This window comes from Anopheles maculipalpis, chromosome 3RL (genome assembly GCF_943734695.1).
Source record: "Anopheles maculipalpis chromosome 3RL, idAnoMacuDA_375_x, whole genome shotgun sequence".
Lineage (NCBI taxonomy): Eukaryota > Metazoa > Arthropoda > Insecta > Diptera > Culicidae > Anopheles > Anopheles maculipalpis.
Genome location: NC_064872.1, coordinates 10,581,526 through 10,605,348, shown reverse-complemented (window position 1 = coordinate 10,605,348; position 23,823 = coordinate 10,581,526). Strand labels below are relative to the sequence as shown.

At 43.9% G+C, this 23,823-nt stretch overlaps 2 protein-coding genes across 2 annotated transcripts; both read right to left on the bottom strand.

Annotated features, from left to right (window-relative positions):
• Window positions 1-737: 737 nt before the first annotated feature.
• LOC126564685 (serine protease inhibitor 28Dc-like) lies at window positions 738-8,880 on the bottom strand. The gene is made up of 2 exons (XM_050221772.1): window positions 8,544-8,880; window positions 738-1,887 (listed from the first exon to the last, which is right to left on the bottom strand). The coding sequence occupies exons 1-2, from the start codon at window positions 8,741-8,743 to the stop codon at window positions 738-740; spliced, it is 1,350 nt and encodes a 449-aa protein (XP_050077729.1). The 5' UTR covers window positions 8,744-8,880.
• A 9,178-nt stretch (window positions 8,881-18,058) lies between these two features.
• On the bottom strand, window positions 18,059-23,055 carry LOC126560402 (mucin-2-like). Its single transcript, XM_050216362.1, has 8 exons — window positions 20,074-23,055; window positions 19,871-19,999; window positions 19,589-19,753; window positions 19,109-19,507; window positions 18,863-19,027; window positions 18,653-18,781; window positions 18,452-18,535; window positions 18,059-18,301 (listed from the first exon to the last, which is right to left on the bottom strand). Exons 1-8 carry the CDS (start codon window positions 23,053-23,055, stop codon window positions 18,059-18,061), a joined length of 4,296 nt encoding a protein of 1,431 aa, XP_050072319.1.
• Between the last annotated feature and the right edge of the window lie 768 nt (window positions 23,056-23,823).

The following is a 23,823-nucleotide window of genomic DNA, read 5'->3' as shown; positions in this document are numbered from 1 at the left end:
AACAGACAATCAAATTTCGGTATGATAGGACGATCTTGTCCGCTAGAGGAAAAATATTTTTAGGCGATTTTCAACACCTTAATATCCCTCTTTTAAATTAATAGGATGAAGTTTATTTATTTTTAAGTATTTCAAGACATTCAATTCGCTGTAGCTTACCTTAGACCATATTTTTTATCAGCACGGCTGATACACCGTCGGTAGAAGGTTCCTTATCAGTCTTCAACATTCATTCTTCAAAATACTTTGTTCTTTGCCAAAGTTTTTACTGTTAGTAACTAACATAACAAGATAAAAAAGGATGCAGATATATAGTTAATGCGGAGGTCTTCTATCTCTTTTAACCAAGACTTTCTTTCTGGTACGTAATTTTAATGAAATTTCTTATGTGATAGTTCTTTCGAAATTTCCCAAATGATTTTTTCAAGCGAATTTTCTTTTAGTTGTCGTACGAGGCAACCAAATCAATATGAACATTTTCTTTGAAGTACAATTAATTTCTAATCCCAAATCCAAAAGAAACTTTATTTGAAATGAGTTTATTGATTACACCCAAAACATATTATCGTACCTATCCGTTCACTTCGTCGTACTGAGTCATGCAATAATTTCTCATTTGATATTGTACTCGCTTTATTAAATTGTTCCGTGTCGTATGTTACGAGGTAATGATTAATGTTGCATATTTTAAAACCTTACTCGTTTCGAATCTCGCCTTCTTTCGATCGCATTTTCTTCTATTTAGGGTTGTAAACACTTCCATAAAATAATGGCAACCGTGTCGGTTCCTCTCTGATCAGTATAATGAACGGTCCATTAACGATGAAACTAACCTGGGACGAGATACGATCGATCAGTGTAGCGGTCGCTGCTCCACCCTCCGTTCCGCGCTCATTAACCGTTAAATCCACCTTGTGCAACATTTCGTTCACAAAGATTGATTCATTCTTGGACGCCATCATGCCACCGAAACCATCCCGTCGGCGACGACGACGGCGGCGCCGGAAATCATCGTCCTGTTCCACACAGCACACGCATACCTGACCTCCATATGCGCAGTGTTCCTTCAAACAATCGCCACGCTCGATACCGTTTCGCTCCACTATAATACATTCCGGGTTCTGTTGCTGCAGCTGCCGAATGGCGTTTTCCTTCGTGTCCTGTAGAATATCCAGTATGTCGAGCGTTTCCTCCCCACCGTGCCGATTAAGCCCGGTAAGCAAACGGTACAGATCGGCATCGTTACGCTCGAACAGCGTGTAAACGCCAAGCTGCTGCAGCACACTCTTCAGACTGATCGAGTTGGAGATGTGCATCTTGGGAAAGAGCAGCGTAACGGATTTCATCTTCATCTTCGTCACAATGTCGTTCACTTTGTTGGCCGAAATTTTCGCCTGCAACGATTGGACAAGCTCGCGCGTTGAGTTTACCGGCATGAAGATGTACATGGTAACGTTCTGACGGTACGGTACGCCAAGCACGCGCACATTCTCCTCCTGCCAGTGGTAGTACGGCATGCAGTGACTTTTCGCCATCATCGGGATGTCGAAAGAGTCCGGACCGTCGGGACCATTAGGGAAGAAGCGTCGGTTACGGGTAGCGAGCGGTTGAAACGGTTCCTCCCACAGACCGCGGAAGTACAGCGTGTTGACGATCATGAGGATAGTGTCGGGGCTGATGTGCGACACAATGTCCGCTATACGACCGTGCGTTTGATTGTGCACCCAGTTGTTGATGTAGCGTACGGAACCGGTTTCGTCCTGGATAAAGTCTAGCAGCTGGAGTTCGCTCTGGTACAGGTCCCTCGCTAGCTTATCGTAGCGAGCGTCGAACGTGGTACCATTTTGGGCAAAGATACCGTTACCGATCTGAATGATCACATCTTTCCTGAGGGGGACGGTAAACAAAAAAAAAAATGGCGTATGTGAGACATGTTCATGGTTGTTCTTGAAAATTGGATTAAGCGAAAAACGAGAGGACTTTGATAATTTCTTTCGAAAAGTATATACAAAAACCAACGACATCCACATGTCCGGTATATGTAGATTTATTATTTATAAAAATTGCATACAATCTATAACAGGTTAGCAAATAGTTTCGGCTCTGTTTAGATGCTTCCATAAAACATAATTTCTAGTCAGTTCCCCAAACTGGGGGGAGCAAATGCTCTTTAAATCCTATTCTCGACCGTAGGCGTGTTCTTGTCGCTTTTGATCTGAAATTGCACTGGAACGATCAAGGCTCTCAAGCCAGCACAGTGTGCTTGCTCGAAACTACACAATTTCTTCAGCTAGACGGATGATAAATCGGTCCATAGAATAACGGCAACCCGGTACGATCGTTGCGAATCAATAGCAAAAATGGTGCCTCCGCACGGAACACGATACTAGTGCCGGAACGGTTAAGTGTCACAATTGTAGCTGCGCCGCCCTCCGTACCCGTCTCGTTTACCTCCAGATCCACCTGATGTACGGCATTGCTTACATACAGCTGCTGGGCCGCGCGTTTGCTGCGCCTTCGCAAACCCTTCTTGCCTACCGGGCCACTCTCCTTCACGATACGTTTGTTGAGGATAAAATCCTTACTGGTAAGTGGACCGGCTGCCGCGTGCAGCTTACCCGTGCTCGGCACTTTATAGCTAACGTCGCGTCTGCTTCGTCCACGTCCAGACCTGCTCGGTCGGTTAGTTAGCGGCACGATCGTTTGTGGGACAGCTTCCGTTGTTAGTGGTTCCGTCGTATCGGTGGCCGGTACGTCTGTCGTTACTTCCGTTGTATCGTTTCCGACACGTGGGAATATTAGCATTTCCTTCAAATCGTACGACAATCCTGCGGAAGGTCGGGCCACATAGTTGGGCATGTTTACGGCTGGTGACATGGGCGGTGTAGCAGCACCACCTTGCACACGATTGCTGAAGATATCCGTTGAAGGTTCTTGCAGCATTGCCGAAAGGTTGCTACGCTCCGCCTTAAACAACGAACTGACACCCATCTGCTGCAGCACTCGCTTCAGATCGATCGTGTTGCTGATGTGCATCTTGGGAAACAGTATGATCGACGTTTTGATCGTCATACGATCGATCATTTGCTGCACATTGTCACTGGTCAGCTTCGGGATGAGACGCTGCAGCTTCGCCCGGTTCGAATCGTTCGGCATGATCACGTACATCGTGGTCAGATTGTTCTTGTACGGTATCCCAATGATGCGTGCATCCAGCTCGGGTGATTCGTAGAACGGGAAGCAACCACCGTGCGCCATCATATCCACCATTACGGACGGTTTATCCTTACCGTCCGGGTAAAACTCGCGCGGTTTCGTCGCACCGTCGATGAACGTTTCCGCCCACAAGGCTTTAAAGTACATGGCGCTGGCCAGTACCATGATTGAGCTGGCCGGCAGGGTGGAGGGCAGAATGTTCGGCAGCTTGCCGTGTGTCTTTTCGCTAACCCACGCATTAATTTGCTTCGTCGAACCCGCGGCATCCAGCTCGAAGTCAAGTGATTGAACCTCCGAGTTGTAGTACATGGACGATTGGCTGCGATATGCGTCACTCAGCTGGATGGTACGCTGGACAAATATGCCGTTTGCGAGCGAAATTTCGTGCGCAGCGGGATCATAGTCGGGCGGGTAGCTAAAAGAAAACGAGGTGAAAAAGGGCAAGAAAAATGAGAAAAAATGTCATGAATCTAGGCTCGCAGTCGAACAGGATGAGGAAACTATTTTGAGAATGTGTGTGTATTTTTGTAATGTGCTATAAAACAGTCAAATTAGATAACTATTAAATTGAAAATTAGTAAAGTAGATCAGTAGTGAGGAAAAACCAGAACACCACATTGAATCGAGCGAGATTGTTTGGAGTTTAATATTTTAATGCGAGGTACAGCGAAGTTCGACGGAAGTAAAAATTGAGACACATCATACTCACCCACAGCGCTTAATTAAAAATGGTTCTTAAAATCTCACTTTTTTGTGGCACTCTTTTTGTGAATTATTAAATATAAAGGCTTTTTCCAGGACATAAAACATTTGCGAGACTCATAACACACTTACAAACTTATTAGAAGAGAATTAAGAACAAACATTTAGGTATGTGAGCTGGAGAGCTACCGGGAGGTCTCATCTCCAGTGGTGGATCAAGTTGTTTGGAGGCCTTTGGCGGAATGAAATGTCAGGACCCATAACCATCAAAATCAAAAGTGTTGATGGGAGGGGATAAGTGAGAATAGGAGTCTCTTTCAGCGGGGCCCCAATTCAAACATCTCGGGGCCGAGTACTATTCCCTACAACAGACTACCACTCCGAGGTTCCCAACATGGAACTGAGAACTCTGAGTGTGGTAATCTATTTCAAAAGGGTAACTTCGCACTTAAATTCAAAGCATGTATTTCACTAGTAGAAAATAACTCGTCTTTATAACCCATTTCGTTTCCAAGTTGGCTTACAGGGCGAAGCCATGTAAGCTTCGCCCTCAGTTTGGTAGCTCTTCGTACAGTTCAAGTTCTTCGCCCTCACTAGGTAGCTCTCCGCACTTCTCGAGCTCTTCACCCTAAACAACCCAGCAACTAACTCCCTGTGAATTTTCATTTTAACGACTCGCAAAAGAGTTGTAAATACTCTCTTCTATTCAAATCACCATCGAGGGTTAAAAACTCTTTGTAAGGAGTCCCAAAGAAAGATATAAAGTATTTATTCATTTTCAATCCGGCACAACAAATACAACATTGGCAAATAGTTGGAATTTCGTTAAATGATTATATACATCAGCCTAGACTGGTTCGTGTCTCGCAAATCCACCAAACTACATTGAAATGGGCTTGGCCGGTGTTGTTTTATATCCCGGAAACTTTAGCTATGGGCAATTAATGTCAGAGATAGTCGAAAGCGAAAAGAACAGGATCGATCACTAGTGGTAGAACTCCACCCGACTTTATCAAAATCTATGTATATGGCACAGTTTATCGCAATTTATTCGGAGCCAGGCACGCCAGTACGGATGAGGTTGCTATAATTTATGTCAAAAGTTAGGAAAATCCAAGGCCCCCCGGTGAACAGGTTTCAACCGGGTGTATATTCTGCGAAATATGAAATCTCAAGATGTGGTCCAAAAACGCGCTAAACTTGTTTTTTTTTTTTTGGTAATTCATGTCTTGCATCATTCTCGCTCGTAAGATACCGTCCGCGCTTGTCTGAGAAAGGCTGCGTGCTTCTTTAGAGTAATAGATCTGATATGTTCTGAAAGGTCAACCGTCGACACTCTCGGTGATTAATAGTAAATCACAAACCAAACTCATCTAATTTATACGACAAAGCGAACGAAATATGTCACCATGTGTTATTCATGTTTATTTTTGCATTATTTAAGGTGTTCGATTTGTTAAGTACACTTTATACACTAACATTAAACTCTTTGCATCGTTCTCGCTCAGCGCGCACTTAAAAGGTATTATCTCTGAAGAATACTGACGGAAAGGTGATGATTAGAGACTATACATTGTAGCACGTTTGGGGTAAGGCCTCTAACGCTAGACGCTCTAAGGCCTAGGATCGTACACTACGCCATAAAACAGTGGTAGCTTCGTTTTGTCGTTACGGATGAAGATCAAAAAGGGCCTATCGACGACGAAGGAATAGTCGGGCCCAATGCGATCAATAAGCGCCGCCGTCACTGCACCACCTTCCGTACCCTGTTCATTCACGTCCAGCGTCACTTGGGTGATGACCTCGTTGACGTACACAGAATCATATAGCCGTGTTGGTTGTCGTTGGTCTTGTGGAGATGATTGTTGGGGCTGTTGGGGTTGTTGCACTTGTTGTGGTAACTGTTGTGGTTGCTGTCGTTGTACCTGTTGTACCTGTTGCTGCTGAGGTTGACGTTGTGTCTGCTGTGGCTGTTGCTGCTGAGGTTGTCGCGGTACCTGCTGAAGCTGTTGCTGCTGAGGTTGTCGCTGTATCTGTTGAGGCTGTTGTTGCTGCTGTAAAACTGCTTGTGGTCTTTGCGGTTGTTGTACTTGATATTGCTGCGGCAACCTTACCTCTGCGTTCTGTTGTTGTTCTACCTCGAATCTACTTTGCAGCTGTGGCTGGTATCGTAACGACTGCTGCTGTAGCTGCTGCTGCTGCACCGTTTGTGGTTGTTGCTGTTGAGATGTTTGATAGAACGGTGGCTGCGCTTGACGCGAGGTAACTTGTGGTGTGCGGACATAATAGGCCGGAGCCTGCCGCTTCTTGATACGTTGCACTGTGCATGTTTTCGTGTCGACGCAAACATTTTGTGCCGCTATCCAACGGAACCCATAATATTGGCAAGAGTTACCGTCCAGTTGTGGGATAGAGTTGCAAGTATATGCCTCCGTACCAGGTACACGTTGATTTGTCTGACCTGCGTTATTAGTTGCTTGATCCACAGCGAACCGATTTGCTAACATCGGTTGACTATTCGCCGTCGTTTGGTACTGGGACTGTTGCAGTACTTGCATTTGTCCACCGGTCTGACAGCAGTAACAGGCGTTTAGTAACATTTTACATCCAGCCCTTCGTTCACATTCATTCCGCGTGGTCAGTGGTGGCACGGGCTGATAGTTTGGCTTCAAACAGATGTACGTACGGAGCGAATTAGGATTAACGCTGTACAGACATCGCTTGTTATTATTATCGTAATAGTGTTTCGCTAAATGGCCTCCACAGCCGGAGCTTTGATCGCCGGTTGGTATGCGATTGCACATACATCTGCTGTTCGTGTGTTGGCAGTTTTCGATCAACTGACAATCTTGGGCCGTTATGTTAATAAATATTTCTCTTACCACATTGCTTGGTAGGGCAGGTCCCGACTGTACAGACCCTTGCTGTGGATTTTGTGGTCGTTGTCCCGTTTGCTGTTGTACCGGAGCTTTGGTGGTTGGTTTCTGTGTAGCAGGTCGTGGTTTTGGTGTGTCCGGTACGTCGACACGGTTTTGAAGGTTGGGCGGACGAACGGTCTCACTTTCATGGATAGAATCTATGATTGGATCCGTTGGTTTATCATTGAAGATTTTCGTCAAATTGCTGCGTGTCGGATCGAACAGATCTCGAACTTGCAGACTTTGCAGAATGCTGCTCAAACGTATACGGTTCGAAATGTTAAGCTTCGGTAGCAACACCCTACCCTTCCTTACTGTCATTCGATCGATCAACCAGTTGAGTTGTGCCGCTTCCAAGTTTCTCAGCGTATCGCGCATCTTCTGTCGGTTCGATCCATTCGGCAGGATGATGTACATGGTCGAGAGGCCCATCTCGTACGGTAGCCCAATGATCTGCAGATCATACTCAGCCGTTGCATTGTAGTACGGGAAGCATCCCGTAGTGGCCATCGAATCCACACTGATCGCCGGCTCTTGCTCACCGTCCGGATAGAACGGTCTCTGCCGCGTGCCGTACGGTGAAAATGTCGATTCCCACGTCGCCTTGAAGTACAGTGCGTTCGCCACAATTAGGCGCGTATTACGCAGGATGTTCTCCGTTACGATTTCTTTGATCTTCCCATTGGTTGCCGCCGTACACCAGTCGTTAATGAACGCGGTCGCACCGCTACTATCGCGCTCAAAGTCTAGATCCGTGACGGTGCCTTGGTAGATGTGTTTCGCTAGACGCAGGAAACGTTCGCTGGGCGTGTAACCACGCTGCAGAAATACGCCATTTGCAACCGATATCTGGTGGCTCGGGTATCTGTTGGATATTCGTGTGAGGAGGATGGTTCGCGAGAAAGGGGATGAATACAAAACCAACGCCCATATTGGGAGGGGAGAAATTGCATATTGCTGGTGATCATTTATGGATAAACAGTGATAATGAGGTCGCGCGATGAGCCAGATGTGCAAATGGCAAACTCACTCAGTATGTTTCTTGGTCAAAAGTGCTAAAATAACGTGCGTTCGAAAAGAAGCAATAAAGTGCAATTTAAAGCTTACGAAGCTAGTTTCCAGGCCAGGGGAGACGTGTTTCAGAACGTCATCATCGGAGTGATTGTTAATACAAATTAATCCGTTATGCTGTGGAATATGACGAATGAGTCAAGTCACAGATAGTCAGACTTGACTGGCCAGGACCGATAACGGTTAGGTTGTCATAAAAGGGAAGAAAAATGGTTAATGTAATGGCATGATCCATCCACCATAGAACTAAATACATTGCTATTCGAGGATCTTCGCTGTTAGCTACAATTGGTGGAGCTTTCACCATTACCGACACCACAAGCCGTTCCCCAATCCTGCATGTTCCTAGTATCAGAGCTTTAAAATAATCCCAAGGCTGAACTCATATCGATGCTGCAAGAATATGACTGTCATGAAGCTGGATCCTATCACTTGACAGTGTATCGGTGGCAAAAGACGAGGCATTTTTTAACAAACAAATACAAGGAAATGTGACAAACGATGCTCCGAACTATTTCAAACACAAGCGATAAGAATCGAAAAAACCGTTTTTGCGAAAAACCCCGAAAAGACACCACAGTGCAGCCAGCTCAAAAGTAAAAGCTTACGTTTGTGAACAATAAATTTTAAACTTACTCGTTCGGGTTGCTCGGTGACTGCGACTGTACGAACTCTTCCTCTTCGTCCTCCTCCTCATCGTACCGGTTGCATTTGTCGTTCAAGCGCCAGGTAACTAATGGCTCCAAACTCGGATCATTCGACACCAGATCCTGAAACAGTCGGCCGAAGCTCATGTGTATCTCCTGGAACGAGAGCTGCCCCTTGTTCAAGCCCATTACATTAAGCAGCTCCTGCTGCGTTTGACCGCCGGAGCCAAGCAGCAGCAGCGACAGTGCGCCAGCTATGCTGACGGGGGAAAAGATTTCCGTTTTGCTTTTCTGGTTCGAGAGCGCGTTGGCGATCCTTGCGGCCAAGTTGGTGACACTGTCCGACACCAGCTTTGTGTTGGCGGTTGGTGCATGCAATCGGTTCGGTTGCTGCTGATTCGCTCCTGCCGGCTTTTGCAAACCTGCTCTGGGATTATTGGCTGCGTTGGCTACAGCGATCACGCTGACCAGAAGAGCCACCGCCAGGATACATAGTACCCTGGAATTGGGACGCATTTTGAACCGGAAGCGAAAAGTCTACAAAGAAAGAGGGTGGGCAAGATGTTAGTTTAGTGGAGAATGGATGAAGAAGATAATTAAGAGTAGTCGAAAGATAACATACGATCTTGAGGATCTTTAAGCTAGTTGTTCTAATAATGTTTCTTTTATTGATCGACCATCAGAGGACAGCTTATTTAAAGTCAGGATAGTGGCGATAGACGGCGCCTCAAGGCTCCTCACGCGGCGGCAGGACCGGGGTTCAAATCCCATCCGGACGTTAAGCCAACAACAACTTTCAGCTATCATTATTTGAATTCTGAACTCTGATAGCATTATGACTTGACTGATTTCAAAATAATTAAATTTCTTCCACCAGCACCAACGTGCCATACTACGGAAAGCTCAATTATTGCGGCGTGAGTCGTGAACGGGACCGGTTTGAGGTGCCTGATTCGTAGACCGCTTCAATAGCAGCAAGGCAGAAAAGGCAAACGGCGAGCGGAACCGTATACCGAGACTCTATTATCACAGTGTCAAAACGTTTAGAACTGGAATTCTTCCGACGTCATCAGAAAAACCCAGAAATACACTGCACACACCACGACGCCGTCATTCACGACTTGTACGACGTCGTGGGACGGCGCACACCTTCTCGCACACTGTAAATATCGAGCGCGACCGTCTATTAGCACTTGCAAGAAGCGGACACACGCTCGCAAGCTATTCGGAACGAAATTCAGTAATATGTGGTCGAGGTAACAACCGATGTCAATGAAAAAGCCTTGAATTCGGTGCAACCATTTCTTGGAGCGCAAAATATATTGAAACGATCTTAAAACCCTCTAGGACGGTTCCCATTTCCGATAACCATTTACTACTACTGCACGATATCGGAACGCAACTGTGACACAAAGGTCAACCGGTCTATCACACTATCCAGCGGAGGGTGAACTTGCTCTAATAGACACAGCCATCTGCAGCAGATACGTTCGATCGATCCCACCCTATTTGATGTTCCACAAGGTCGAAGATATCTTTGTGTGCCAACCAATACGTCCAGGGAGTATGTGTTCTACGGATGTTAAGTATACCAGAAACTGTCCTGCGAAATTTGCCACCGGTGAGGAATTCGTGCCCCAAAACGTCTTCACGTTCGCACTGGATGAAACGAACTAACAGACTGACTGGCAAAATGTTTTTGAAAAACGCGGAAAAGATGTTCCACCCGCCGGAATGGTCGTGTGAAACGAACGTAACCGGTTGGTCGTTTGTTGTTGAATGCTTAGATTGGTTTCGGCCGTACGGGTCTCTCGCTCGGACGCATAATGTGTACGATGGATCATCCTCTTCTTTTACTTTTTTTTCTCCCATTCGAATCCCCCACACCCGGAGGAATCTCTTTATCTGACGGCTTTCCGGAGTGTCTACAATCTGTTGATCTAGTGTTCCAACCTGTTACCAGAAGTGTTGGAATATTCATCATTAAATATACATGTCAATGAAATTAAAACTTGCATCGATTCCAATGCTAAATTGAAACCGCTTTTTGTAGTTTCCAAACCTGATGGGAGGTACTTAAAGATCACTAGATACACTCATCATCATCAATGAATCCTTCCATTATCCCATGTACGAAATTGCTTTATTTTGCAATCTCACGATTGTTTCGTTTCAGAGAAGCTACTTCAACCACACCTACTTCTGTCAGCCACCGAATAGGATTTCATGACGTCATCCAAACGATGGATCACCATCCGGGTGCAGAAAAAAAGGAGGACGTCCGAGAGTAATCATTTTCTTGTAAGTAATTATCTACCCTTTATCCTCAATGTAATGAAAATCGTATTATCATTTGGCTAAATTTAAACCCATTGAAATGAAAGGTAAAAAAATGCACTAGCTTTTCGAAATAGGATTGAAAATGGGTTGGTTGGAGGGTTGAATTTGTGTGGGTATATTGACAAACACTAAATGGCGTTGAACCATCCGTAATTATTAATTTTGGATTATATTGGTGGACAATCCATGCATATTGTGTACTCAAGTGGATGCTTCAGTCCGTCATGTCGTCCGTTCTTTGAATACATTTTGAAAAGTCCAAGAACTCCCGACTGATCTCATCGAACACATTATCAATGCTTAACTTCAAGGGGATATGCCGCCTATTTGCGCACAACAAAACAAAGCATTTTACAGCTTTCGAGGAGTCAATCGAAATAATGTGAAGACAAAATATTGGTCTGATATTATTGGTGCCTACAGGTACCAGTAAACGATTATCAATGGTATCATGCGGGTCCAATCAAATCAGCAATCAAAAATGAATTTCACATCTCAATCTAGAAGAAAGACACGAAGTGTAATATTATTTGTATTTGTCTCATAGTACAACCTGCCAGGGTTTTATTAGCCTAATAATTAATTTAAGCTTACTGGGCGAACATCCAGATGGACCACGTCAGCCTCAATCCAGTCTCATACAATCTTGTTTACCGATTAAAAACATCAATTTGTTGTATCTGTTTGTATCCGGTTTGAAGTCTTGATCTTTTGTTGCATTTCAAAGAGCAGTATTTTAAACGAAGTCTTCCAAAAGCTTCTTCATATCGACAACTGTATGTTTTATGTTATTTTTAATTTTTAAATGAATTAAAAAATAGTTTTCTCACAAAAATTTCGCACTAAATCCTATCTGTCTCAACTGTTCCAAACTTGAAGTTTCAACAGGATATGTCAGACATTTTTAACTATTCAACTTCTTCTTAGGCTTAACGGCGTTCTATTCTAGGTCATGCCGGCCTTCGAATGGCTTACTAGGCTTGCAAAATACCACGTAGTAAGATAGTTAGTCCTCACTACGGGGAAACGGTCCTGATGGATGGGATTTGAGGTCCCTTACTCACTATAGTATGGAAAACTAGAGAAGGAAAACTTCTCCGTGGCTTAACGCTCAGCTGGATGGTACGATCTAGACTTTCTGATGGCTTGCAAAGATCTATAGGTACCAAATAGGTCGGATAAGACTTGACTCGCGAAATGGGACTTGGCTAAAGAGGCTTTTCTTCTTCTTCTTCATCTTGTTGGCTTAACGGGCTCTAAGGTCATGCCGGCCATCGAAAATGACTTTCTAAACTGCCGATACCACGTGGTTGGTTGGGATTTCAACCCCGGTCCTGCCCGGTGCGCCGTTGTCGCCTACACCACTGGACCCCACACAGAGGCTTTTAAATTATTCAAATTAAGCACGTTACTACGTACAGCATTCGCTTTTGTTAAAGATTTAGATTATGTATAAAAGTTTTATACAAAATTCAACCACACAACTACAAAAATATTTAAAGCCAACTTCCGACTTCAATTCAGCAGGTTGCAAACGAACAACCCCTATTTAGCATTTTCTGTGAATATCTTATTAGCGTGTGAGTGTATTTTTGTATTACATTCATTTCAATTCATTTAAATATCAATAGGTACATTGATCACATGCAGCCGTATTGTTGATGCCATCCTTTTTGTCTGCTACTTCATTTGCAAATTTAAGCAAACATGCAAAATTTCGCACCTTTCTTTGCAACGCCATGTCGTGTAGTGAAAACGCTTTCTTTTTGATGGGGAGCTTTTTTTCTGTTTTTGGTTGCTGTTACCAATCATAAAACGAACAACACTATGTGAGACAACATGGAAACGTATGTCATCTGAGAAATGTGTACCAGGAGGAGGCGCAAGGCTAACATCGAAACCGCAAACCGGTTCCCACTAACCGACAAATCAGCTTCAACGTCCACAGTTCAATACCACACAATACGCGTCCAAGGATGGAAGTTCGTGTGGTGTCTCTCGCATGATAATAAACCTTAACTGTACACCACTGTTCTGTTTGGTACGGTTGACACTTCGTTTACGAATGTTCACTTACTAGTGGGAGCAAAGTTTCCTCTAGTTTAATTTAATGCTCACAAAAAAAAAAAAAAACGTCGGTTAACTAATTGTTCGATGTTCCATGATGTATATGAAGACGCGTACCGCCTGTCCCTGAACCCACAGCGAACCGACAAGATGAAACCGACCATAGAGTCAAATGCAAGGACAACATGCCAAGACCTTAAAAGACGCGACACACAATGATGTGTGGTGTATATTGATTGTCTCAGAACACTACAAGCGACCCTGAGCGGGAGAATGGCTAAACCTGAGTTTTACGAGTGTGGTAGGCCGTTTCGTATTTCCAGCACAGCATTTGTATGGGAGCATAAAATTAACTTCAGAGTTCAGCCTCTGGGTGATGACCTGTGCCGGAATCGTCTGATAAGAACCGTTAGTGTGTGTCTTGTCATCCAGTAGAACGTACTGGCGCTAGCAGCTAAATGAAGAACGATCGCTTTCAAGGGTGTTTAGTCGAAATGTACTTGTAGGAAACAACCAATGTTTAGGCTGCATTGCTTACCGTTGTGGATATTTTAGATGAAAATTATCACTGGACACAGCAGGTCAGTGAAATAATCTTCCCGTTGCACAAGCTTTTTGTCACGCCACACTCACACACAAACACACACGCACACACACTCTTGATCACACTAAATCGTCTTCGAAAGCTTCACGCTGTCGCAGGATCTCCAGGTTCTGGTTCTGACTTATCCCATACGACGTGGACTAACACCGTTCCCGGTTAATGTTCCGGTATTAGGGTAACGGGTTTTTGGACTTTGCGAAAACCCACTGCTTCGAGTAGAATGTACTGGCACACCACAGAACACACACTGCACGGGTTACGGCCAGCGCATTTTGGTCAACCGAACAGCACACTGGACTGGACAAGAATTACTGATTATCCCGCTGGTCCCGAGCCGCGACAGGTCATCTAATCTCACACTCACAATGGCATCCGCGGTCACTTACTTGCCATACACACAAACACTCACCGCACCAGCAACGGAAATCTTAGCACACGGCGTATTCCAAAGCAAGAACCAAAAAAAAAAAGGCAAAACTTGTACAGGTCTGTCTGTCTGCCCCGGGTTCGGGTCCGGCAACCTTTCCGAGATCTGGTTTGCCGAGCACTGGAAACTTGTTCGACCGGTGCGCCACTATAAACCGCGCATACGTACCAGCAGCATGACGCACACCCATATGGCCCGGGTATCGAACCGAGCATCACCCCACACGCATTACTCAGAGCGAACGAGACGCGATCGTTGTGTTTTTTGCAGAGTTGTTCGCGTCGCGAACGTTGCGAGTCTCGCGAGAGTAGCCCGAGATCAATCTGTTGACTCTGCTCACGGCGGAACGTTTGGCAGCTGAACACAGACGATAAGCTTGCAACGCTGAATGGCGCTTAATGGAGCTTTACAGACATGCGGGATCCACAAAAACCAGTACCATTGTTCCTGGATTGATGGTGCTTCACCACCGAAACGGGGCGGTTTGCGGTTCGTTTTTGGACGGCGGCTGTATGTTGAGCAAACATTAACCACGGTTAGAGCGAGCATTCGACCATAGTACGCGGTTTTTGGGAAATTCCCATCCATTAGGTAACCTGCTGCTCAGAACGGAAATAGTGTGAAGTGTGATGTACGTGCCTGCTTGCTTGTGTTCCACACTTCCTGTGCGAAGTTCCGCCTGTGAGTTGACAAAAATTAGGGAGCATTTGTTTAAACAAATTCGTCATTTGTTTGCGGTGCCTAATTGTAGTAATGGCCATGATGACGATGTCGCCGATTGCCACAGGAAGGTGATGCATGCACCGTATGTTCTACAATCTGACCTACACATGAGAGCCTATCAGATCAGTTTTATCGCATTTTTTTTGCGAAGAGTTCTCTAATGGATTGGTGCACACTCATTGGAGCCATCGTCTATATTACTAAAAAACAAGATTTCCTGAAGGTTAGAGAGTTTTTTTTGCATAATATATTTTTTCTGGGTTAACGATGAAGGGTGAATAAAATTTTTATACTTTTTTATGCTCGTATTTGATTGCAGTGAACCTTTACATAAAAAATGTGGATTTAATTAAATTTAAATATTTAAGAAGAAATAGACCAAAGTTAGGCAAGACACAACGATCATATTTGGGGGATCGAACCAGAATGGTTGTTTTTGTTTACCGATTTTATAATATTACTTGTGATGCATTTTTTATGCTCTAGAATTATCTGTGGAAGACAAGTAGTACTTTTCGTAATTGATTGAAGTCAAAATAATACAAAAAAAAAGTATAAGAATCGTTTTTTATAAGATGATAATATTTGATTGGTTATGGAAAAGACTATATTTAATTCAAACTTTGTTATCCATGAAATTCATTCGAAACTTTTACATTTCCATACAGATTGTTGAACACTCTATGGTTTCCGTCTGCGTTCAGTCTATCAAGATGACAGCTCTCACTTGGTCATCAACAAAATTTGTCTCTTTTCTCATCACGTGAATGTTTCTTAACAAATGGCTTTATTCTTAGATTGATTAAGTTCAGCCCAAAGCTGCTGAAGAAAGTTCAGTGTTAAATATTTTACTGAGAATATCTTCTTAGCCTTGGGATTTTATGCACACTGGGACGCTCTGGTACTAATGAAGCTTATAAGTGGTATACAGACAGGCAGAGACAATAGTCCGTATTTTCGTTATCTGAACCATAAATATGCCATATGATGACGCTGCTCAAGTATGATGATTCCTGAGATTTTTTTAAAAATGTTCTGCTAGATTTTTCTGATCTGATTCTGATTTTTACTAAGCCTGCAAGAAATAAACTCACAAAAAAATCTCCATTTTCTCTAAATTGAAAGATTAAGAAAGCAGTGACGGACTATAGATTAAGACCACTTTTGTATTTGACATTCATACTACTGCTTTGGATACTTTTACTAGGTATAAGTGCACTAAAATTTGATAGAATGTTCATCAGCATCTGAACTATCTATATCAGTTTTTTATTCATGTTAAAGTTTAAAATCTGAAAAAAGTTTAAAAGTATGAATGTACAAAAATGAAATGCAAACATTTTTATTACCAGAGTTAACCAGTTCTAGCGACGAAAAAAGTAAAAAGTAAAAAAAAGGAAAGTAAAAATATCCAAAACCCTAAAGAATTTTGGTTTGAATTTTAAAGTAGAAGAATGGTCTTATTTTACGGTGTTATGTGTTTTGGCCATATTTTGTTGAGAATGGCAAAAAGATAGCAAGAATCGATTCAATTAATCCAATCGCAAGAACTTTTTTTTTCAAAAGGTTCAATTCAATTTTATTTAAAAAAAACTAGGTCGATTCGTAGAAAATTGGCTTTAAAACCACATTTTATTCGTTATGTACAATAGCAGGGGGTCTTAGTCTATTATCTATTATTATAAAGATGACTCATTAATGATAACTCATCGCCAGCCAGGTATATCGTATTTTTTCAAACGCCAGTAACATATTTCACTTCACCCTAAAATATTTTGCCGGGTTTTCCCAAACGCTTCACTGAAGGTGGCTCACGTTTAAGTTACGCTGACCTATGCTTCCCGGTGGGCACGACATTGAAAAGCGATCGTTGAATGTCGAATTTGAATATGAAAGCAGTTAAATTTATCTGTTCTTGCAGTCAAATTTGCATACTGTCTTAGTGAAAGATGGACAATCCATATATCAGAGGTCTCTTTTTCTTCAATAGGTTTACCAATACAATTCGTGCTTGTTAGTGAGACTCTTCACGTTGGCAATTTGTCAATATAGCAATCAAGGCAGAACACTAGGAATCTTTTAATACAACTAAAATGAGTGTAGGCTGGTAAGCGTTGAACGATGAAAGACCAGTATTTGTATAGTATTTAAAAAAACTATATATATTTGTTATAAAACATTTAAAAGTAGACCATGATTGCTCGATTCCGTTATTTATATGCTTAATCGATGCCGTGTGAAATTAAAGCCCTAAAATAACTACGGTTTTTGTGCACAGTGAGGCAAATCGTGCCGTTTGTTCCGTTCTGATATACTATAGCGATGCAGATCACACGCAAAAAAAGCCTTTCTCTTTAAATCCACCCATGTGTGATCATGGAGCTGAATGCTTTGCGCATTCTGAAGGTGTTTTACGTTTTCGCACAAGGGGGTGCTTGAAAAGTAAAGATTGATTAAGCATGTTATGTGAAAGCAAAGTGCAGTTTTGCGAGGGGGATAAATGTGTCATTCCGTTTGCAGCCGGTGCGCTTCAAAGTAGTTAACATGTCTACAGACAATCGACCAACGTAATGCTCATGTTTTATGATGTTCAACACAAATCATTGTCCTGATATTCATTTGTAGAAAGTCTTTTTTTTATTTCAATCATAAATGATTTTAAAATACTTGCATACATTCTTCCTTTTTTTGGGTTGCATGCATAGTAAACAAATATGACGTTTCTCATAAGATAATTATACCACCAGAATAAGAGCTATTCCCGTGTATTGGAGGCTAGAATTAGCTAATTATGATTAACAATCAGATGCTTCACCACACTGCTTCAAAGGCCTAGGTTATATTAAGCGTACTTAAGATTTAATTCTTTAGTTTAAAGATAAAGCATGACACAGCACGATCATGACAGTTTGTTGAAACAAACCTGTGAGCAGTGCAAAGCACTGAGCAAAGTAAAAACACACCTGACACGAGCAGTGAAAGCCATTTTAATTACTTTAATCGTGGGTGCCAATGTGCAAAATGTTTCTTGTTGCCTGGTTTCCTCATGCCATTTAAGTAGAGTCGTATTTTCTGAAAGGTCTGTGGGGTTGGTTTTGCAAAGAAGAGAGGTAATATTATCTGTGGCCTTTGTGGCTGTTGGGACGATGCTATACTCGGCGCAACGTTGCCGGAATTGCTACTCGCAACAAACACTGTGGGTGAATCGGAAACTTTCGGGCCGCTGGTGGAAACCGTAACGGTAAGCTGAGGGCCAAAAATATTTGGTGGTTTTGATGGTGAATTAAATCCAAAGCTAGGTGCCAACAAACCACCACCAAGAATAGAAGGGACTGCATTAGAATTAGCAGTGGGTCTTGTAGTCGGTGCGGTAGAACGTGTCGTAATTATTGGAAGCGTTATTGTTGATGAGGTACGAGTTGTTGATGAAATTGTAGAGGTAGTGGACGGTGTTGTCGAAGGAGTTGTTGGAACAGTGGATGGAGCAGTTGTAGATGGTGTCGTAGACGGTGTTGTCGAAGGAGTTGTAGACGGTGTTGTTGAAGGAGTTGTAGATGGCGTGGTTGGAGGCGTTACAGAAGTTGGTCTAATTGACAAAGTAGGAAGTGTAATTGTGGAAGACAATGTTGTAGAAGGAGTCGTCGAAGGAGTTGTTGGAACAGTAGGTGGAGTTGTTGGTGTTGTTCCAGGTGTTGTTGGGGTCGATGAAGCAGGAAGTGTAATTGTGGAAGACAACGTGGTAGATGATGTTGTAGAAGGTGTTGTCGAAGGAGTTGTTGGAACCGTGGACGGCGTTGTTGGAGGCGTTCCAGCAGTAGGACTAGTCGACAAAGTTGGAAGTGTAATTGTGGAAGACAACGTTGTCGAAGGAGTTGTCGAAGGAGTCGTGGGAACAGTGGGCGGCGTTGTTGGTGATATTTCAGGTGTTGTTTGGGACGATGAAGGGGGAACCGTTATTGTGGGAGTTGGTGTTGTAGATGGCGTTGTAGACGGTGTTGTTGAAGGTGTTGTCGAAGGAGTTGTTGGAACCGTGGACGGCGTTGTTGGAGGCGTTCCAGCAGTAGGTCTAGTCGACAAAGTTGGAAGTGTAATTGTGGAAGACAACGTTGTAGAAGGAGTTGTCGAAGGAGTTGTGGGAACAGTGGACGGCGTTGTTGGTGATGTTCCAGGTGTTGTTTGGGACGATGAAGGGGGAACCGTTATTGTGGGAGTTGGCGTTGTAGATGGCGTTGTAGACGGTGTTGTTGAAGGTGTTGTCGAAGGAGTTGTTGGAACCGTGGACGGCGTTGTTGGAGACGTTCCAGTAGTAGGTCTAGTCGACAAAGTTGGAAGTGTAATTGTGGAAGACAACGTTGTCGAAGGAGTTGTCGAAGGAGTTGTGGGAACAGTGGACGGCGTTGTTGGTGATGTTCCAGGTGTTGTTTGGGACGATGAAGTGGGAACCGTTATTGTGGGAGTTGGCGTTGTAGATGGCGTTGTTGACGGTGTTGTTGAAGGTGTTGTCGAAGGAGTTGTTGGAACCGTGGACGGCGTTGTTGGAGACGTTCCAGCAGTAGGTCTGGTCGACAAAGTTGGAAGTGTAATTGTGGAAGACAACGTTGTCGAAGGAGTTGTCGAAGGAGTTGTGGGAACAGTGGACGGCGTTGTTGGTGATGTTCCAGGTGTTGTTTGGGACGATGAAGTGGGAACCGTTATTGTGGGAGTTGGCGTTGTAGATGGTGTAGTTGAAGGTGTTGTCGAAGGAGTTGTGGGAACCGTGGACGGCGTTGTTGGAGGCGTTCCAGCAGTAGGTCTAGTCGACAAAGTTGGAAGTGTAATTGTGGAAGACAACGTTGTAGAAGGAGTTGTCGAAGGAGTTGTGGGTACAGTGGACGGCGTTGTTGGTGATGTTCCAGGTGTTGTTTGGGACGATGAAGGGGGAACCGTTATTGTGGGAGTTGGCGTTGTAGATGGCGTTGTTGACGGTGTTGTTGAAGGTGTTGTCGAAGGAGTTGTTGGAACCGTGGACGGCGTTGTTGGAGACGTTCCAGCAGTAGGTCTAGTCGACAAAGTTGGAAGTGTAATTGTGGAAGATAACGTTGTCGAAGGAGTTGTCGAAGGAGTCGTGGGAACAGTGGACGGCGTTGTTGGTGATATTTCAGGTGTTGTTTGGGACGATGAAGGGGGAACCGTTATTGTGGGAGTTGGCGTTGTAGATGGCGTTGTTGACGGTGTTGTTGAAGGTGTTGTCGAAGGAGTTGTTGGAACCGTGGACGGCGTTGTTGGAGACGTTCCAGCAGTAGGTCTAGTCGACAAAGTTGGAAGTGTAATTGTGGAAGACAACGTTGTCGAAGGAGTTGTCGAAGGAGTTGTGGGAACAGTGGACGGCGTTGTTGGTGATGTTCCAGGTGTTGTTTGGGACGATGAAGTGGGAACCGTTATTGTGGGAGTTGGCGTTGTAGATGGCGTTGTTGACGGTGTTGTTGAAGGTGTTGTCGAAGGAGTTGTTGGAACCGTGGACGGCGTTGTTGGAGACGTTCCAGCAGTAGGTCTAGTCGACAAAGTTGGAAGTGTAATTGTGGAAGACAACGTTGTCGAAGGAGTTGTCGAAGGAGTTGTGGGAACAGTGGACGGCGTTGTTGGTGATGTTCCAGGTGTTGTTTGGGACGATGAAGTGGGAACCGTTATTGTGGGAGTTGGCGTTGTAGATGGTGTAGTTGAAGGTGTTGTCGAAGGAGTTGTTGGAACCGTGGACGGCGTTGTTGGAGGCGTTCCAGCAGTAGGTCTAGTCGACAAAGTTGGAAGTGTAATTGTGGAAGACAACGTTGTCGAAGGAGTTGTCGAAGGAGTTGTGGGAACAGTGGACGGCGTTGTTGGTGAAGTTCCAGGTGTTGTTTGGGACGATGAAGTGGGAACCGTTATTGTGGGAGTTGGCGTTGTAGATGGCGTTGTAGACGGTGTGGTTGAAGCTGTTGTCGAAGGAGTTGTTGGAACCGTGGACGGCGTTGTTGGAGGCGTTCCAGCAGTAGGTCTAGTCGACAAAATTGGAAGTGTAATTGTGGAAGAAAACGTTGTAGAAGGAGTTGTCGAAGGAGTTGTGGGAACAGTGGACGGCGTTGTTGGTGAAGTTCCAGGTGTTGTTTGGGACGATGAAGTGGGAACCGTTATTGTGGGAGTTGGCGTTGTAGATGGTGTAGTTGAAGGTGTTGTCGAAGGAGTTGTTGGAACCGTGGACGGCGTTGTTGGAGACGTTCCAACAGTAGGTCTAGTTGACAAAGTTGGAAGTGTAATTGTGGAAGACAACGTTGTAGAAGGAGTTGTCGAAGGAGTTGTGGGAACAGTGGACGGCGTTGTTGGTGAAGTTCCAGGTGTTGTTTGGGACGATGAAGGGGGAACCGTTATTGTAGGAGTTGGCGTTGTAGATGGCGTTGTAGACGGTGTTGTTGAAGGTGTTGTCGAAGGAGTTGTTGGAACCGTGGACGGCGTCGTTGGAGACGTTCCAGCAGTAGGTCTAGTCGACAAAGTTGGAAGTGTAATTGTGGAAGACAACGTTGTAGAAAGAGTTGTTGAAGGAGTTGTGGGAACAGTGGACGGCGTTGTTGGTGATGTTCCAGGTGTTGTTTGGGACGATGAAGGGGGAACCGTTATTGTGGGAGTTGGCGTTGTAGATGGCGTTGTAGACGGTGTGGTTGAAGTTGTTGTCGAAGGAGTTGTTGGAACCGTGGACGGCGTTGTTGGAGGCGTTCCAGCAGTAGGTCTAGTCGACAAAGTTGGAAGTGTAATTGTGGAAGACAACGTTGTAGAAGGAGTTGTCGAAGGAGTTGTGGGAACAGTGGACGGCGTTGTTGGTGAAGTTCCAGGTGTTGTTTGGGACGATGAAGTGGGAACCGTTATTGTGGGAGTTGGCGTTGTAGATGGTGTAGTTGAAGGTGTTGTCGAAGGAGTTGTTGGAACCGTGGACGGCGTTGTTGGAGACGTTCCAACAGTAGGTCTAGTTGACAAAGTTGGAAGTGTAATTGTGGAAGACAACGTTGTAGAAGGAGTTGTCGAAGGAGTTGTGGGAACAGTGGACGGTGTTGTTGGTGAAGTTCCAGGTGTTGTTTGGGACGATGAAGGGGGAACCGTTATTGTAGGAGTTGGCGTTGTAGATGGCGTTGTAGACGGTGTTGTTGAAGGTGTTGTCGAAGGAGTTGTTGGAACCGTGGACGGCGTTGTTGGAGACGTTCCAGGAGTTGGTCTTGTCGACAAAGTTGGAAGTGTAATGGTAGAAGATAACGTGGTAGACGGCGTTGTATTAGGTGTGGTCGAAGGAGATGTTGGAACAGTGGATGGAGTAGTTGGAGGCGTTCCAGGAGTTGATCTAGTCGACAAAGTTGGCAGTGTAATTGTGGAAGATAACGTTGTAGAAGACGTAGTAGATTGGGTTGTGGAAGGCGTTGACATTGTTGTAGACGGTGTTGTCGAAGGAGTTGTTGGTGTTGTTATCGTTGGCAGCGTTATTGTGGAAGATGACGATGTAGATTGTGTTGTGGAAGGCGTAGACATTGTTGTAGACGGTGTTGTCGAAGGAGTTGTTGGTGTTGTTATCGTTGGCAGCGTTATTGTGGAAGATGATGATGTAGATTGGGTTGTGGAAGGCGTAGACATTGTTGTAGACGGTGTTGTCGAAGGAGTTGTTGGTGTTGTTATCGTTGGCAGCGTTATTGTGGAAGATGACGAAGTAGATTGGGTTGTGGAAGGCGTAGACATTGTTGTAGACGGTGTTGTCGAAGGAGTTGTTGGTGTTGTTATCGTTGGCAGCGTTATTGTGGAAGATGACGAAGTAGATTGGGTTGTGGAAGGCGTTGACATTGTTGTAGACGGTGTTGTCGAAGGAGTTGTTGGTGTTGTTATCGTTGGCAACGTTATTGTGGAAGATGACGAAGTAGATTGGGTTGTGGAAGGCGTAGACATTGTTGTAGACGGTGTTGTCGAAGGAGTTGTTGGTGTTGTTATCGTTGGCAGCGTTATTGTGGAAGATGATGATGTAGATGGCATTGTTGACGCTGTAGACAAAGTCGTAGATGGTGTTGTTGAAGGAGTTGTGGGTGTTGTTATCGTTGGCAGCGTTATTGTGGAAGATGACGAAGTAGATTGGGTTGTGGAAGGCGTAGACATTGTTGTAGACGGCGTTGTCGAAGGAGTTGTTGGTGTTGTTATCGTTGGCAGCGTTATTGTGGAAGATGACGAAGTAGATTGGGTTGTGGAAGGCGTAGACATTGTTGTAGACGGTGTTGTCGAAGGAGTTGTTGGTGTTGTTATCGTTGGCAGCGTTATTGTGGAAGATGATGATGTAGATTGGGTTGTGGAAGCCGTAGACATTGTTGTAGACGGTGTTGTCGAAGGAGTTGTTGGTGTTGTTATCGTTGGCAGCGTTATTGTGGAAGATGACGATGTAGATTGTGTTGTGGAAGGCGTAGAAATAGTGGTTGGCAACGACGTTTGTACTGTTTCAGGTGTGCAGTAGCCATAAATTTCAACATTTGATGTAATTTTCTTTTTATTGATTTTGTCTTTTATGATAATAATCTTGTTATGTTCATCTTCATTCCATATATCAATATTCATTTCACTATCCCAATATCTTTTAGTTGGCTCAATCAGTAAGTACTGGAGTCTTTGGCTTATGTCCTGAAACGATTAGGCAATAAAGGCAATAAAAAAAATGTACATAAAAGAGTAATTTAATTTTGATATTACACATTACAAAATTTTCAGTGGACTAATTTTTTAACCCATCTCCAACTCAAACGTATCCGTTTAATACATTTGTTGTATTCTGACGATATTTTATTTTGATTGGAAAACAAAATGTTAGTTTTCTCTGAATTCGGCGTAGTTAATTTCGTTTATGTTAATATGAAAGATGTATTTTAGTGTCATTGCAATTTGATCATGACATGACAAGATATTGGATATATTTTCGTAGTCGCACTTTATTTTAAGAGACACATTTTTCGTACAACAACTTGAACGCTGAAAAGGATACAATTAGTTGTCAGAGAGTTGATTATGCAAAAACTAAAGTTTGTCTTTATTGTCCTAATAAAAATCTTTAAATGACAAAATGCTATACAAGAATGTACTAAA